At 41.7% G+C, this 17,809-nt stretch overlaps 1 protein-coding gene across 4 annotated transcripts; it reads left to right on the forward strand.

Annotated features, from left to right (window-relative positions):
• Nucleotides 1-15,321: 15,321 nt before the first annotated feature.
• Nucleotides 15,322-17,368, forward strand: LOC147004419 (polyadenylate-binding protein 4-like). Of its 4 annotated transcripts, none has more exons than XM_085839479.1 (2): nt 15,322-16,792; nt 16,862-17,368. In XM_085839479.1, exons 1-2 carry the CDS (start codon nt 15,322-15,324, stop codon nt 17,278-17,280), a joined length of 1,890 nt encoding a protein of 629 aa, XP_085695605.1. In that variant the 3' UTR covers nt 17,281-17,368. The 4 variants fall into 4 exon arrangements, with proteins under 4 accessions (XP_085695605.1, XP_085695604.1, XP_085695606.1 ...); XM_085839478.1 differs by having other exon boundaries at nt 15,322-16,770; nt 16,831-17,368; XM_085839480.1 differs by having other exon boundaries at nt 15,322-16,744.
• The last annotated feature ends 441 nt before the right edge of the window (nt 17,369-17,809 follow it).

A 17,809-nucleotide genomic window follows, 5' to 3' on the forward strand; every position in this document is an offset into this window, starting at 1 on the left:
CCTAGCAAACACAGGAGTGGATGTTCACAGTCAGCTCTTGGATGTATCACAGGGCTCCCAATGGAGAAGCTAGAGAAAGTACCCAAGGAGCTAAAGGGATCTGCAACCCTATTGTTGGAACAACATGATGTACTAACCAGAACCCCGGAGCTCTTGTCTCTAGCTGCATATGTATCGAAAGATGGCCTAGTCGGCCATCATTGGAAAGAGAGGCCCATTGGACTTGCAAACTTTATATGCCCCAATATAGGGGAATGCCAGGGCCAAAAGAATGGGAATGGGTGGGTAGGGAAGTGGGGGGCGTTATGGGGGACTTTTGGGATAGCATTGGAAATGTAACTGAGGAAAATATGTAATAAAAATATTAAAAATTTAAAAAAAATATACAAGTAGAGATAGGTTAGCAAATTTACTCAAGCAAAACATTACATAGGTATATCTTACATAGGTAGATCCTTATAATTGATACAAGTTGAAGTTATAATCTGTTATATTGGTGGAGAATTTATTTCATACAATTGTAAATATTCTACTGGTATGAATTTATTGATATAAAATTGGGATTAATATTGTTACTCTCAAATAGGCATTGTACCTATATAACACATTTATGAGTACAAGCCTTAGACCCTGTCTTAGTCAGGGTTTCTATTCCTGCACAAACATCATGACTAAGAAGTTGTTGGGGAGGAAATTTATTAAGCTTACATTTCCATGTTGCTGTTCATCACTGAAAGAAGTCAGGACTGGAACTCAAGCACATCAGGGAGCAGGAGCTGATGCAGAGGCCATGGAGGGATGTTCTTTACTGGCTTGCTTCCCTGGCTTGCTCAGCCTGCTCTCTTATAGAACCCAAGACTACCAGCCCAGAGTGGTTCTACCCAAAGGGAGGCTTTCCCCCTTGATCACTAATTGGGAAAATGCCTTACAGCTAAATCTCACGTAGACATTTCCTCAACTTGAAGCTCCTTTCTCAGTGCTAACTCCAGCTGTGTCAAGTTGACACAAAACTAGCCAGTACAGACCCTACTAACTTGAGATTAAGTTCCTGGGGGTTAGGTAGAGTTAAGATTGTATGTATACTGTAGAGATATTCTGCAACATCTGTCTGCAGCAGTACACATGCACAACACAACCACCTCTGATGTTCAAACATTGCCCATTGTATCCTGGGTGGTGTAAATCACCCTCAGAGAAGCTATAAGTAAGATATCCAAGGGAAACGAAACATGTATAGCTAGTATTATCTTTTCAATCCATAACACAGCATTTCTATTATCAGCATTCCTCTGTCAAACAGACTTACCTGGTTCTACCATCCTCTTTGATGATTATCAAAGTGAAAGGCTGTTTAAATTTAACTTATTTTAACTTACCATTTAATTCACAATACACAGTAATGGTATTTTATGTTACTGAAGGATACTACTAGAATCAGATATAGAAATAGAGACTTCAACCTTAAAAGTCACAGGGAACTTATATTCTGAAATATTTCTTCTATAGTCCCTTTCTCATAAAAACAGGTAAAAAGATGCCAGACATGTAAAAAAATTATCTTTTAATGTGTTATTTTTCAACAGATATCCACCTGCAGAACAAGGAAGGACCAACAAATAGAAGATGAAGATGATGAAGAATTAGATGTTATAGAAGATGAAAACTAATTTACAAAAAGAATTCATTTCTGTTTTCATGTCATCTAACTTGCAAATGTAGAATCACTTTATACTCACTCGACAGGTTAAACTGTAAAATGAAATGCTACTGTGAAACTGGGGGCAGAGGAGAAATTAAAGAAAATTATGCTGATTAAAAAAAGTTTTTTTTTCTGGATTACATAGTCTTTCATCATCCTACATATGGTAGTGTATATTTTTTCTGTATATGTTCTATTGAAAAAGATTGTATTTCTAAGCATTTCAGAATTAATGCACTATAAATACATGTGTGACACACAAAATCACATACCTATTAAAGGTGAAAAAAGTATGTGAGTAACAAAAGATTTAATAATGCCTCATGCTTTCTTGTAGGATAAAATTTGAGGTTTTGATTACCAGAAGAGGTCAGTTAATAATCCTATGCCCTAATGCCTTAAGTAAACACACTGCTTCTTTTACTTTTATTATATAACCTTATGTTTCATCATCTGGTATGAAAATTTAGTGTTTTCAACTAAAATTCCCAGCACCCCCTAACTCCCCCAAAACAGGCAACCAAAAACTTGTTAAAAAGCCTATACTTTGTGTTTTAGTCAGGGTTTCTATTCCTGCACAAACATCATGACCAATAAGCAAGTTGGGGAGGAAAGGGTTTATTCAGCTTACACTTCCATACTGCTGTTCATCACCAAAGGAAGTCAGGACTGGAACTCAAGCAGGTCAGAAAGCAGGAGCTGATGCAGAGGCCATGGAGGGATGTTCTTTACTGGCTTGCCTCCCCTGGCTTGCTCAGCCTACTCTCTTATAGAACCCAAGACTACCAGACCAGGGATGGTCCCACCCACAAGGGGCCTTTCCCCCTTGATCACTAATTGAGAAAATGCATTACAGTTGGATCTCATGGAGGCATTTCCTCAACTGAAGCTCCTTTCTCTGTGATAACTCCAGCTGTGTCAAGTTGACACAAAAATAGCCAGTACAATTGACCCCTTGTCAACTTGACACACAAACACATCACCTTACATTCTTATTCATCCCCGAGATCTAAATAACTTTAAAAGTCCCACAGTCTTTACATATTCTTAAAATTTCAATCTCTTTAAAATATCCATCTCTTTTAAAATACAAAGTCTTTTTACAATTAAAAGTCTCTTAACTGTGGGCTCCACTAAAACAGTTTCTTCCTTCAAGAGGGAAAATATCAGGGCACAGTCACAATCAAAGCAAAAATCAATCTCCAACCGTCCAACGTCTGGGATCCAACTCACGATCTTCTGGGCTCCTCCAAGGGCTTGGGTCACTTCTCCAGCCATGCCCTTTGTAGCACACACATCGTCCTCTGGGCTCCAGATGCCTGTACTCCACTGCTGCTGCTGCTCTTGGTGGTCATCTCGTGGTACTGGCATCTCCAAAATACTACATGACCCCTTCAGTCCTGGGCCTTCAATTGCAACTGAGGCTGCACCTTCACCAATGGCCTTCCATGGCCTCTCACAAGGCCGAGCCTCAGCTGCTCTGCGTGACCTCTTCATGCCTTCAAAACCAGTACCACCTGGGTGACCCTTACATATTACCAAGTCCCGCTGCAGCAGGAGTACAACCTTGGCTATCTCTGGAACACAGCCTCTTTGTGCTTTCAGAAAACACTTCCCAGAAGATGTCACCTCAATGATGCTGGTCTCTTCTTAATCACCGCTAATTTCTTAGCTCCAGCTAACCAGCATCAATAGTCCCAGTAATGCAAAGTTTTTGCTTTAGTAGTTCTGGTATCTTGTTAACCACAGCTGATTCTTCAGCCCCAGCTAACCAGAACTACAGAATCAAGACAGCAATGGCCCTGAAAAGAGTCTTTAATTTTCCCTCTGAAATTTCACAAACCAGACCTCCATCTTCTGCACTGTTCTCAACATTATCTTCCAAGCTCCTACACAACATCTGACAGAGCTCTTAACAACAACAACTTCAAGCCCAAAGTTCCATAGTCCTTCCACAGTCCTCCCCAAAACATGGTCAGGTTGTCACAGGAATACCCCACTCTGCTGGAACCAATTTGCCTTAGTCAGGGTTTCTATTCCTGCTCAAACATCATGACCAAGAAGCAAGTTGGGGAGGAAAGGGTTTATTCGGCTTACACTTTCCATACTGCTGTTCATCACAAAAGGAAGTCAGGACTGGAACTCAAGCAGGTCAGAAAGCAGGAGCTGATGCAGAGGCCATGGAGGGATGTTCTTTACTGGCTTGCCTCCCCTGGCTTGCTCAGCCTACTCTCTTATAGAACCCAAGACTACCAGCCCAGAGATGGTCCCACCCACAAGGGGCCTTTCCCCCTTGATCACTAATTGAGAAAATGCATTACAGTTGGATCTCATGGAGGCATTTCCTCAACTGAAGCTCCTTTCTCAATGATAACTCCAGCTGTGTCAAGTTGACACAAAAATAGCCAGTACACTTTGACATCTCTAAGAAAAACTAAGGTTATCAGATTGATAGTTCTGAACATCAGCTGCTAATACATAATGTAAAAGTAAAGTGACAAGGTCACTGCCTAATAGGTAATAAGGCTCAAAAGTCACTGATTTTTAACAATATTCTTAGCTGCTTGGTGAATGAACACATCTAGGACGGTTTTACGTATCATACAGGTTTAAGTTCACTTTCTAGGTATGTTTTACTCTTTTTGATGTACATTCTGGAAAGGAAAAAATATCACTTGAATGCAAACTGACACTGGGTGTCTTGTTAAAAGGAATACACTCCCAGCATACAAACTATCCGTAGACCAAATACTGTTCACGAAATTACTGGAGCTGGGTAATGAAATCATGAAGCTTTAGGACTATTCTCTCATGTGTCTGAAACTGTTGTGTTCAGTTACCAAGAGTTGATAAACAAGGAGAATAATGTGACTTGCTCCATTTACTAAGTTCCGTGATATAAATATTGCCTCCTATGTATGATAGCCAATTGAAGTTAAATCAACATGTTACATGTTAGACAAGGCAATATGAGAAAGAGATGTGTAATAATAGTTCCCATTCTTCTATTTAGGAGACAAGTTTTCTACAATAAACGTTTATAATGAAGTTTACAAAATAATAAGTCTGAAGCTGACAGAGAGGGCTCAGTCAGTATAATGTTTACTGCACTACCATAAGAACCTGAAAGCTTCGAGGAAGCAAATACAGAAAGATCCTGGAGATTTGCTGGCCAGTCCATCCAGCAAATTGGTGAACTCCAGTTTCAGTGAGTTTTGCCTCAAAAAAGTAAAAGTGAGCAAGATACCACCTTCGAATTCTAGCCTCCATACAAATACACCAATACATGTATAGTAAGCCTGATAAGTGAGAAAGTAAGACAGCCACAGTACTTATTTCAAATCAAAGCACAGAACTGGAGAGATGGTTCAGCAATTGCGAGCACAAACTGCTGTTGTAGAGCTCACAACTGTCTGTAGTTCCAGTTTCAGGGAATCTCATGAATTCTGCTTAGCTCCACAGACACATGGTTCACATACACACCTGCAAATCACTGACTCCTATAAAAGATTAAGTGAACAAATATCAAGACACAGTGCTTCTGATTAACAGCTGCTCTCTACCCACCTCTACCATTCCACCCCAGGCCAGTTTGAGAAACAATTACAAGTTCAATAATCTTTCACTTTAAGCTTTATCTTAGTTGTCTCATAGTGCTTGGCTTAGACATTCCAAATGTTTCATTCTACCTTAAAATCCTACTAGTTTGAAGATTATGTCTTTTTTTTTCAAACAATATTTACGGTTTTAAAAGTAGGATATTTATTAGTAAAAACAGAAACTTATGCAGGCTTCAGATTTAAGTGACTGAATGTTCACTCAGAATACTGAAATTATTGTACACTTTTACAATAGCAAAATGATATACCGAATTAAAAAATAAACTTTGTACATAATTACTCAGTGTGAGAAATGTCTGGTTGAACAAAGTGTGTAATACTGTTTTATATAAAGTATAAAAATCCCAAAATTGGGCTGGTGAGATGGCTCAGTGGGTAAGAGCACCCGACTGCTCTTCCGAAGGTCCGAAGTTCAAATCCCAGCAATCACATGGTGGCTCACAACCACCCATAATGAGATCTGATGCCCTCTTCTGGTGTGTCTGAAGACAGCTATAGTGTACTTACATATAATAAATGAATAAATCTTTTTTAAAAAATCACAAAATTAAAACAAAGAAGCTGGTGAGATGTCTTGGCAGATAAGAGCACTGACTGTTCTTCTGAAGGTTCCGAGTTCAAATCCCAGCAACAACATGGTGGCTCACAACCATCAGTAATGAGATCTCACACCCCATCATCTGTTGTGTCTAAAGACAACTACAGTGTACTTACATGTAATAAATAAATCTTTGAAAAAAAAAAGAAAACAAAGAATTTTGACTTGGAAACCAATATAAATTCTTTAAGTCACTTTCTCCTCAATTTAGCTAACAACAGTTAAGTACCATAGTTTTTCTCATTCTTGTTTTTTTGTTTGTTTGTTTGTTTGTTTTTCAAGACAGGGTTTCTCTGTATAGCCCTTGCTGTCCTGGAATTCACTTTGTAGACCAGGCTGGCATCGAACTCAGAAATCCACCTGCCTCTGCCTCCCAAGTGCTGGGATGAAAGGCGTAGTTAAATACCATACTTTTTATCATTCTTTAAATGCAACTTTAAAAGCTAATAGATACTCCTAAAAATATTTTTATCATGATGTAAGAAAGTGACACAAAAAAAAATATTTACAGACAGGGTATAATCAGGAATGTGCTGGTATTGAAATTGGTTCCCTAACATAGTCTGACTTCAGGCACCTTGTTTGACTTTCTAAACTTCATTTCTCATTTATAAAATACAGATATAATAATCATTGAGATCATACACATAAAGTGTTTATTGGCTAATATACGTATCTACTGTCAGCTAGTTCTATTATTGTGAACAAGGAAAATCTAATTGAATACAAAAAAATGTGTATCAAAAAGTCAATATTCATTCAGAAATCTGTATTTATTGAGTCTGAGTTAACTACTGAATACAATGAACCACCACTAAGTTCCTCCTAGAAAAATTCATATTCTTCCCCAGCGTGAGAGTTCCCATTACCCTAAATATATTATTTTACTGTCTTCTGAACATTTCGTGTGAACTTAGAAATCTACTTAGTATAAAACCTAGAGCCCAGTGCTAAGATAAAATGGTGTTGAAGAAATCATAGACCTGTACATCATTAGTACAGATTAGATGTCCTGCTCAGCACATACTATAATATAGCTGCTGAGAAGCTCACACTACCCAGAGCAATTCTTTTGACTTTGTCCTTGTTACACAAATACAAGTTAGTAAGGATTTCAAGTGCAATTTTATTTTTATAAAACTTTACAAAGTTGTGAATACAAATTTTGAGATTTTCCTGAGGCATCACATGGGAAAATTTCATTTCAGAGTAAGTTCATTTTTTTTTTGGACTAGTTAAAGTTCGTAGGAGACATTCCCACAATGTCTCCACAAACACTTTTACAGGCAAGTAGCAATAAAAGTGACAAACCTGATTAATCAGTTGTACTCAATGGTTTTTAAGTTGTCACCTTGACATAAGCTGGAGTTATCACAGAGCTTCAGTTGGGGAAGTACCTCCATGACACCCAGCTGTGGGGCATTTTCTCAATTGGTGATCAAGTGGGAGGGCCCCATGTAGGTGGTACCATCTCTGGGCTGGTAGTCTTGAGATCTATAAGAAAGCAAGCAGAGCAAGCCAGGAGAAGCAAGCCAGTAAGGAAAATCCCCCCATGGCATCTGCATCAGCTCCTGATTCCTGACCTGCTTAAGTTTCAGTTCTGACTTCCTTTGGTGGTGAATAGCAACATGAAAGTGTAAGCTGAATAAATAAACCCTTTCCTCCCAACTTGCTTCTTGGTCATGATGTTTGTGTAGGAATAGAAACCCTGACAAAGACAAAATCGTACCAGCATAGTGGGGTATTTCTGTGACAACCTTGCCAAGTTTTGGGGAGGACCTTGGAAGGATTTTGGAACTTTGGGTTAGAAGATCCATTCGATGTTAAGAGCTCTGTGGGATGTTGTGTAGGAGATTAGAAGATAATGTTGAGAACAGTGCAGAAGATGGAGACCTGGCTTGTGAAATTTCAGAGGGAAGAGTAAAGACTCTTTATCAGGGCTGTTGCTATTTTGATTGTGAAGATTCTGAGGTTTGGATTACCTAGGGCTGAAGAATCAGCTGTGATTAACAAGATACTTGAACCACTAAAGCAAACCTTTGTATTACTGGGACTGTTGATGCTGGTTAGCTGGAGCTAAGGAATTAGCAGCAACTAAAAAGAGACCAGCACCATTGAGGTGAAATCTTCTGGGAAGTGTTTTCTAAGAGCACAAAGAGCAGTGTGTTCCAGAGATAGCAAAGGTTGTACCTTGTGTTGCAACTGGACTTGGTAATGTGTAAGAGTCAGTCACTAGTACTGCTTTTGAAGTCATGAAGGGGTCATGAAGAGCAGCTGACGCTCAGCACTGTGAGAGGCTGTGGAAGGACATTGGTGAAGGTGCAGACTCAGTTGCAATTGATATTCCAGGACTGAAGGGGTCATGCAAAGGAGTTGAGGCTTGGCACCATGAAGAGAGCCTATGAGAGGCCGTAGGTGAAGCATGGATATAGAAGAAGACAGCAATGTTTTGGAGATGACAATACCATCAAATGACCACCAAGAACAGCAGCAGCAGTGGAGTATAGGCAGCTGGAGCCTAGAAGACAAGCTGTGTGCTATAATGGGCAGGGTTGGACATGTGACCCAAGCCCTTGGAGGAGTCTAGAAGATGGTGAATGAATCCCAGACATTGGACTGCTGGAGTTTGATTATGCTTTTGACTGTGACCTTGCCCTGATATTTTTCCCTCTTGAAAGAAGAAAAGTATTTTAGTGGAGCCCACAGTTAAGAGACTATTAATGTAAAAAGACTTCAGATTTTAAAAGATATCTGATATTTTAAAGGGAGTGAACTTTTAATTTGTAAAGACTATGGGGTTTTTAAAGTTATTTTGATCTTGGGAATAAAATAAGAAAGTAAGGGATGAGGCTTAATAGTGATGTGTTTGTGTGTCATGTTGACAAGGGGTCAAGTGTACTGGCTGATTTTATATGTCAGCTTCTTAACACAGCTGCAGTTATCACAGAGAAAGGAGCTTCAGTTGGAGAAGTACCTCCATGAGATCCAGCTGTGGGGCATTTTCTCAATTAATGACGGGGCAGGGGGTGGGGCACGTAGGTGGTACCATCTCTGGGCTGGTAGTCTTGAGTTCTATAAGAAAGAAAGCAGAGCAAGCCAGGAGAAGAAACCCAGTAAGAACATCCCTCAATGGCCTCTGCATTAGTTCCTGCTTGAATTTCAGTCCTGATTTCCTTTGGTGATGAACAGCAACATCGACGTGTAAGCAGAATAAACCCTTTCCTCCCCAACTTGTTTCTTCGTCATGATGTTTATGTAGGTATGGAAGCCCTGACTAAGACATCAGTCAGTGTTCATTTCCTTCTATGATTAAAAACAAAATAAAAACAAAGTAAAAAATGAAAACAAAGAATTCAGGAAATTCTCTCCCACCTGTCAAGAACGGGGATATTTTTAATTTTAAATTAGGGGGTAAAAGAATGTCCATTTATAAGCAAAAAGAAACGAGATTTACATAACACACTTTTTCTATTCACAAGTTAAAAATAAAAATTTTCATCTCTATAAAAAACTTTACTTTCACTGCCTGAATTCTGTGGAAGAAAACTGTTTACTTAGAAAGGCCCTCTAAAGCAAGGGGACCAACTGGTCTAACACTTAGATCTTTAACTGCAGCTAGAGCTTCATTATAATTTGTCATAGCAACAATGGCTTCTCCTATAGGTAATCCTTGCTCATTATATTGTAATGAAACGGATCCAGGTATGACTTTATAACCATGAAAAAAGTCTAAAATTTCATTAGCATTAGCTTTGAATGGAATATTGGATATCTTGACAGTAATTATTTTACCTGAAACACAATTTAAATTTAGATCAGACATAACTTTTGTATCAGGAAAACTTCCAAATTTATACTTTTCAAAATCAAATTTGCCACCTAGTAGGTGATCAAATTTCACAAAAGGATGTTGACCTCTGAAATCAGGTGGGGTCCAAAACTCCTCTCCAGGAGATCTAAAATTTTTAGGAAGTCGAAGGTCCTTCTCTGGAACTTCCCTGAGGTCTTCCACAGACACCTGTCTAAAGTCCTCATCAGTGGGATATCTCAAATCTTCTTGTGAGGTCCTGAAGACCTCATCAGAAGCTTGCCTAAAGTCTTCATCAGCCACATGCCTGAAATCTTCCTCTCGGGAAAGGCTGAAATGTTCTTGGGGTGGCCTTCCATGTGCTCCTGATAGGATCTCCCTATCCTAAAGAAAAATGCCTAATAAATGTAAAAGAAGCAGAGAACACCAACCTGATTTGACTAGAAAAGAAAAGGGCCACCTCTCCACCACATAATAATTAAAGCACTAAACATAGAAAACCGAGAAAGATAAATAAAAGCTGTAAGGGGAAAAATCCAAGATGCATATAAAGGCAGATTCTTTAAAATTATACTCCACTTTTTAATGGCGATGCTAAAAGCCAGATGTTTCTGAGCAAATGCCTTTTAGACTCTAAGACTATAGATACTATATATAACAAAACTTTAAGTAACTGTAGATGGAGAAAACATGTTATTACAAGACAAAACCAACTTTAATCAATAAGCATAGAACCAGCCCTACAAAATATATGATACGGATAGCTCCAACCCAAAAGGTAAACTAAACCCTGGAAAACACAGGAAACGAATAATTTCACAACAGTAAAAGAAGACTGTGTGCACACACACACATTCACCATCATTGCTCATTAACATAAGGATCATTGCAGTCAATTCCCCCATAAAAACACAGTCTATCTGGGCAGTGGTGGCACATCCCCTTAATCCTAGCACTTGGGAGGCAGAGGCAGGCAGATTTCTGAGTTCAAGGCCAGCCTGGTCTACAGAGTGAGTTCCAGGACAGCCAGGGCTACATAGAGAAACCCTGTCTTCAAAAGCCAAACCAACCAAACAACTAAGTAAAACCACAGTCTAATATAATGGATTCAAATATCATGATCGATCATTTTACTGCATATAAGAAACACAATTCAACATCAAAGATAGACATTACCTTAGAGTAAATGTTGGAAAAAACTGTTGATGCAGTGGACCCAAAAAAGCCTGTAAATGTACCCATTGTACTAATCTAACAAAACAGCCTTTTAACCAAAATTAATCAAGAGAAATAATACTCATTAAAGGGAAACATTCACCAAGATGATGTCTCAATCCATTTTCCAAATGCAAGGGCACTCACATTTGTAAAAGAAACATTATTAAAGGTTAAATCACACATTGAACCCCACACATTAATAGTGGGAGACTTCAACACCCCACTTTCAACAATGGCCAGCACATTCAGACAGTAAGTAAACAGGGAAATAATGGACCTAACAGACATTATGACTCAAATGGACCTAAAAGATATTTTCAGAACATTTCATTCAAACACAAAACAATGTACCTTCTAAGCAACTCACAGAACCTTTACCAAAATTGAACATATACTTAGTCACAAAGCAAGACTCAGAAGATACAAGAAAATCAAAATAAATCCTTGTTTTTTTTTAAAAAAAGATTTATTTATTTATTTATTTATTTATTTATTTATTTATTATATGTGAGTAAATTGTAGGTGTCTTCAGACATTTTCTCTCTCTCTGGCCAAAAGATTTATTTATTATTTTATTTATATTATATAACTATACTGTGGCTGTTTTCAGAAACCCCAGAAGAGGGCATCAGATCTCATTAGAGAATGTTGACAGCCACCATGTGGTTGCTGGGATTTTATCTCAGGACATTCCGGAGAGCAGTCAATGCTCTCAACCACTGTGTCATCTCTCCAGCCCAAATCCCTCAATCTTATCAGACCACCATAGATTAAAGCTGGATTTCAACAACAGAAGCAACCGAAAGCATTAAAAATCATGGACACTGGAGAGAGAGAGCAAGAGAGAGAGAGAGAGAGAGAGAGAGAGAGAGAGAGAGAGAGAGAGAGAGAGAGAGACCACTACCACACAGCAACAGCAGCTGAAACAGCTACAAGAAAAAAAAAAAGGGTGAACCAACAATGGAGGCCTCTTTATGTAATCCTACCTTTCTTGGCACTTGCTATGTAGAGCAAACTGGCCTAGAACTCACAGAGATAAGCCTGCCTCTGCCACAGGAAGGAATGCTGGGATTAAAGGTGTGCCCCACCACACCCAGCTGGTCTCTGAGCATGCTATGCTGACTTTGAACTTCTATAATCCTGCTTCTGGTTCTCAAACTCTGGGAGTATAGGTGTGTACCACCACACACAGCTTCTACATACCTGTGCAAAAACTTTATATGTACTTATATGCTAAGCATTAATAGGCTTTAAGGGAATTTTTTAGATTTATTCTTTTACATGTATTTATGTGAGTGCCTGCCTGTATGTACATGTACTGCATTCAGATTCCCTGGACCTGGAGTTATAAGGGATTATAATCTGCCACATGGATGCTGGGAATCAAACCCAGTCTTTCTGTAAGAGCAGCAAGTGTTCTTGACCTCTGAGCTCTCTCTCCAACCCCTTGTGTTAATAGACTTTATTAGGCTACTTATAGATGAAAATTCAGCGAAGATAACCTGATGACAGTTGTGGAGGCAGGAAATTCTGAACTAGACAGTCACGAGCGTAAAAGCATGTGGCGTTTGCTTATCTATGCCTTGAATTCATGTGCTTATTTAACAGACAGGGATTGAGCATTTAGTCTGTGCTGCATTAGATGTCATTTAAAGGTCTTGTTCTCATAAGGCTTGTGTATAGGGAAAGACAGACACTAAATGAAGAAACAGGCAAAAAGCTTGAGACTAGAGTGTTTGGAATCCTCCCTTTTTTAGATTATGGAATATTTGCAGAAAAATATATCTTAGGAGTAAAGCCATAAAGCCCAAATCTTCTTATCTTAACTTATCTTATCTTATCTTATCTTATCTTATCTTATTTTATTTTATTTTATTTTTGGCTTTTCAAGACCAGGTTTCTCTGTGTAGCCCGGGCTGTAGACTAGGCTAGCCTCAAACTCAAACATCCACCTGCCTTTGACCACCAAGTGCTGGGATTAAAGGCATGAGCCACCACCACACACCCGGCTGTGGCTGACTTCAAAATTGTTAAAATCCTCTGTCTCTGCCTCCCAAATGCTGAGATTAAAGGTGTGTACCACCACTTTCCAGCTTTTTATTTGTTTGTTTGTTTGTTTGTTTTTGTATTTTTAGGGTTTTTTTTTACGTTGTTGTTTTTGGGGTTTTATTTGTTTTTGTTTTTGTTTTTTTGTTTTTTTCGGTTTTTTCGAGACAGGATTTCTCTGTATAGCTCTGGCTGTCCTGGAGCTCAGAAATCTGCCTGTCTCTACCTCCGGAGTGCTGGGATTAAAGGCGTGTGCCACCATGCCCGGCTTATTTTTTTAAAAGACAGGTCTCACTTTGTGGCCCGGGCTGGCTTAGATCTTGCAATATCCGTTTCTTTGGTCACAAATACTCAGGGGGGATCTGTCTCCCAAGTGCTGAGACTAGAGGTGTGAGTCACTACACCTAGCATAGTCACCAGAAATTATTCTCAGAGGTAGGGAGGGACTCTTACTTGTATTCCATGGTAACCATGGCAACCACCGCATCTTCTAGGGGAAAGCTCTGTAGCCATTTTTTGGAATGAATTGAGAGATTAAATTCTTATATTTCCTCAATTGTTTACTTCAACCAGTAGACGAATATCTGTCCTCCTTTTGCTAATTTCTGGTTTGAGTGGATACAAGGATAGAAAATAAAATGGTCCCTGGCACTTATGGAGCAAGGAAATAAAGCTATAACTCTCCATATTTAGTCTCATGAGATAACATGATCTTCAAATGGTCAGTGAAGCAATCATTTGGGTAAAAAGTCAATGATTACCCTTCATCATCTAAGCGTAAACTCTTAACTACCGTTTACATAGTAACAAAAACATTGTTTCTCATGCACAGATGTTGTGCCATGAGTCACCTGGAGATGCCTTGTAAGGACATCACTAGAGGTAGCTCCCTTATACAAGAACCATGAGCCCAAATACACCTTCCTTCTCCTCTTCCTCCTTCTTTTGCACAAACTAAGTTGTAGGCGTGCCACCAGAACAAAACAGGAGAGGAGTGTCGCGTTTTGTTTTATAAAAGCTTTGCCAAGATTTGTTCATCTTTTCAAAAACAGTCTCATCACCTAAGATACCACCACCATCTCTAATGACCTCCAAAATCCAACCTCAATGTTATATGTTCTTAAAACTTCCGTATGTCTTACGCATTCAACTCAACCATGTATTGGGCCACCTAATAGCTGTACTTTAGCATCCCTTTGTGTAGATTTGGGCATTTCATGGATGTTTTAAACAGTATACCTGCGTGTGGGTCTTGGGGAGGACATGGCTCAATCCATACACTGCAGAAAGAGAATCATACAGATGCGTGCTGCTGGTCCTCCAAACGCAAGGGGACGCTGTGACACCTTGCAGGCGGCTCCAGGTCACTCTGGCATGACTACCCCGCCTTGGGCCCCCGGGGCAGAATGGGCGGGCACGACTGCGCCCAGGTCAGGAGATGCCCTTCGACCAGCAGCGCCTGGGGCGGGAGGGTATAAATACATGGAGCAGTGGCTGCTCCAGCCATCTCTATTACACACGGGGTCGCAGCCTTCGGTGTTGCTTTGGGCTCAACAAGCCTGAAGCAGAAAAAAGAAAAAGCTTAAAAAAAGTACAAAAGCCTCAAAAACCTTACAAAAAGAAAAAGAAGACGAAGAAGAAAAGAAAGGAAGAGGGAAAAAAAAAAGCAAAAGGGAAAAAAGAAGAAAAAGAACCAGATAGCGACTTCTGCTGGGAGCCTGCAGGGAAGTGACTTTCACAGCTTCTGTCCTGCCTGTCCATCAGCATCTGTCTGTCCATCCGGTGGTGAGCCATCCCCCTTGGCCTGCCCGCCCCTGCACAACTCCGCGTGGCAGCCCAGCGCCCCGGCTGGCCGCACCACGTGTCCGAGCTGCCCTTTGCCAGCACCCATAAAGATTGGTTTCCCCCTCCCCGGGCTGCTGTAAGTGTAAACCACCAGGAGCCCAGGGCCTATATTTATCGCCCCAAGGCGGCCGTGAGTGCAGCATCTGGTTGCCTCTTGAAAAAATCCCCCCCCCCCCCTTTACGAGGGGATTTCCTACTTTAATTTTTATTTTTTAAGCCTCAAGCCAGGACAGCTGGAGAGTACAAACTCCAGGAGCGGGCCATATCGTTTTTGAGAGCCTTTTGTCTTCGGGCTTTTGCAGTCCCGTGTAAGTCGTCCCGCACTCGGGTCCGGACTCGGAGCCTCCTTGCTCCAGCCTTCCCTGGGGTCGCTGGTGCCACCTGTGCACTGCGGAGCGTGCCATAGCTCATCGGAGCCCCTTTTGTCCTGCAGTAGGCCTTGTTAGAAGTCCTCCTGGCGGGGCTCGGGGTCGTGGGGGGTGGGGAGATGATCGCTGCAGCCAGCAGCTACCCCATGGCCTCCTTATACGTGGGCGATTTGCACTCGGACGTCACCAAAGCCATGCTGTATGAAAAGTTCAGCCCTGTGGGGCCTGTGCTGTCCATCCGTGTCTGTCGCGATATGATCACCGGGCGCTCCCTGGGTTATGCCTACGTCAACTTCCAGCAGCCAGCTGACGCTGAGAGGGCCTTGGACACCATGAACTTCGACGTGATAAAGGGAAAGCCAATCCGCATCATGTGGTCGCAGAGGGATCCCTCTTTGAGAAAGTCTGGGGTGGGAAATGTCTTCATCAAGAACCTGGACAAATCCATAGACAACAAGGCACTGTATGACACTTTCTCTGCCTTTGGAAACATCTTGTCCTGTAAGGTGGTCTGTGATGAGAACGGCTCTAAGGGCTATGCTTTTGTTCACTTCGAGACCCAAGAGGCCGCCGACAAGGTCATCGAGAAGATGAACGGCATGCTTCTCAATGACCGTAAAGTGTTTGTGGGTAGATTCAAGTCTCGCCAAGAGCGGGAAGCAGAGCTTAGAGCCAAGGCCAAGGAATTCACCAATGTTTATATCAAAAACTTCGGAGAAGAGGTGGATGATGGGAACCTGAAAGAGCTCTTCAGCCAGTTTGGTAAGACCCTAAGTGTCAAGGTGATGAGAGACTCCAGTGGGAAGTCCAAAGGCTTTGGCTTTGTAAGTTACGAGAAGCACGCGGATGCCAATAAGGCTGTGGAAGAAATGAATGGAAAAGAAATGAGCGGGAAAGCCATATTTGTAGGCCGTGCACAGAAAAAGGTAGAAAGGCAGGCTGAGCTAAAGCGGAAGTTTGAGCGGCTGAAGCAGGAGAGGATTAGCCGGTACCAGGGGGTGAATCTCTACATTAAGAACTTGGATGACACGATTGATGATGAGAAATTAAGGAAAGCGTTTTCTCCCTTTGGATCAATCACCAGTGCGAAGGTGATGCTAGAAGATGGGAGAAGCAAAGGGTTTGGCTTTGTCTGTTTCTCCTCTCCTGAAGAGGCGACCAAAGCTGTCACCGAGATGAATAGACGCATTGTGGGCTCCAAGCCTCTGTATGTCGCCTTGGCCCAGAGGAAAGAAGAGCGGAAGGCTCACCTGACTAACCAGTACATGCGACGAGTGGCGGGGATGAGAGTACTCCCTGCCAGTGCCATCTTAGATCAGTCCCAGCCTGCAGCTGGTGGCTACTTTGTGCCCGCAGTTCCGCAGGCTCAGGGAAGACCCCCATATTACACGCCTAACCAGTTAGCACAGATGAGGCCTAATCCACGCTGGCAGCAAGGCGGGAGACCTCAAGGCTTCCAAGGAATGCCTAGTGCCCTGCGGCAGTCTGGGCCTCGTCCAGCTCTTCGACATCTGGCTCCAACTGGTAATGCTCCGGCCTCTCGTGGCCTTCCTACTACTGCTCAGAGAGTCGGGTCTGAGTGCCCGGACCGCTTGGCTATGGACTTTGGTGGGGCTGGTGCCGCCCAGCAAGGGCTGACTGACAGCTGCCAGTCTGGAGGCATCCCTTCAGCCACAGTTGCTGCCGCCTCTCCCAAGGCTGTGACTCCATACAAGTGCGCCTCCAGTGTCCACAGCCCACACCCTGCCATCCAGCCGCTGCAGCCCCCCCAGCCTGCAGTCCACGTCCAGGGTCAGGAGCCCCTGACTGACTCCATGCTTGCTGCAGTGCCCCCCCATGAGCAGAAGCAGATGCTGGGGGAGCGTCTGTTCCCGCTTATCCAAACAATGCATTCAAACCTGGCTGGGAAAATCACCGGGATGCTGCTGGAAATTGACAACTCTGAGCTGCTGCACATGCTGGAGTCCCCCGAATCCCTCTGCTCCAAGGTAGATGAAGCTGTGGCAGTCCTGCGGGCTCATCATGCCAAGAAAGAAGCTGCCCAGAAGGTGGACACTGTTGCTGCTGCTACCTCTTAGACAAGAAAAAAAGAGTCAAAAGCCAAATGACCCCTCATGGCATCCAGCTAAGGTCTGAAGACGTCCTAGTTTGTCTGTGGACCTCCACACCAAGGACAAAGTTGTAAATTCAATAGGTCATTTTGTATCAAGAGGTCAATTATGAAGCACGTATAAATTTCAACTGTAAGAATATATTCTCTGGGTTCTGTTGTGACCCAGATGATACCTTTTTCTTTTCTATTGTGGGTTCTGGGTTTTTTTTCCCTCATCCCAGAAATTGGTTTTGATGTACCCAAGACTTAAGTTTGTCAAATAAAGGAAATAAAATCTCCATTAAAAAATATCATGGAAACTGAACAACTCTACTCAATGATCTCTGACTCAAGAAAGTGTTAAGGGTAGGGTGGTGGGGCCAGGGTTACTGATCTCATTCATGTGCCAACTGCAACCCCCCCCACCCGGAAACCATGTCCTTAGGATTAGTCGATGTTCATTTTCTGAAATATTCTTCTAACAAGATATCTGACTGCCAGGAATGCTTCATTTT

Source organism: Mus caroli, unplaced genomic scaffold (assembly GCF_978045245.1).
Source record: "Mus caroli unplaced genomic scaffold, Mus_caroli_1 scaffold_6, whole genome shotgun sequence".
In the NCBI taxonomy this organism is placed as follows: domain Eukaryota; kingdom Metazoa; phylum Chordata; class Mammalia; order Rodentia; family Muridae; genus Mus; species Mus caroli.

Excerpts from the sequence above, each read along its gene's own strand:
- LOC147004419 (XM_085839477.1), top strand. The coding sequence starts at position 15,322 with ATGATCGCTGCAGCCAGCAGCTACCCCATGGCCTCCTTATACGTGGGC.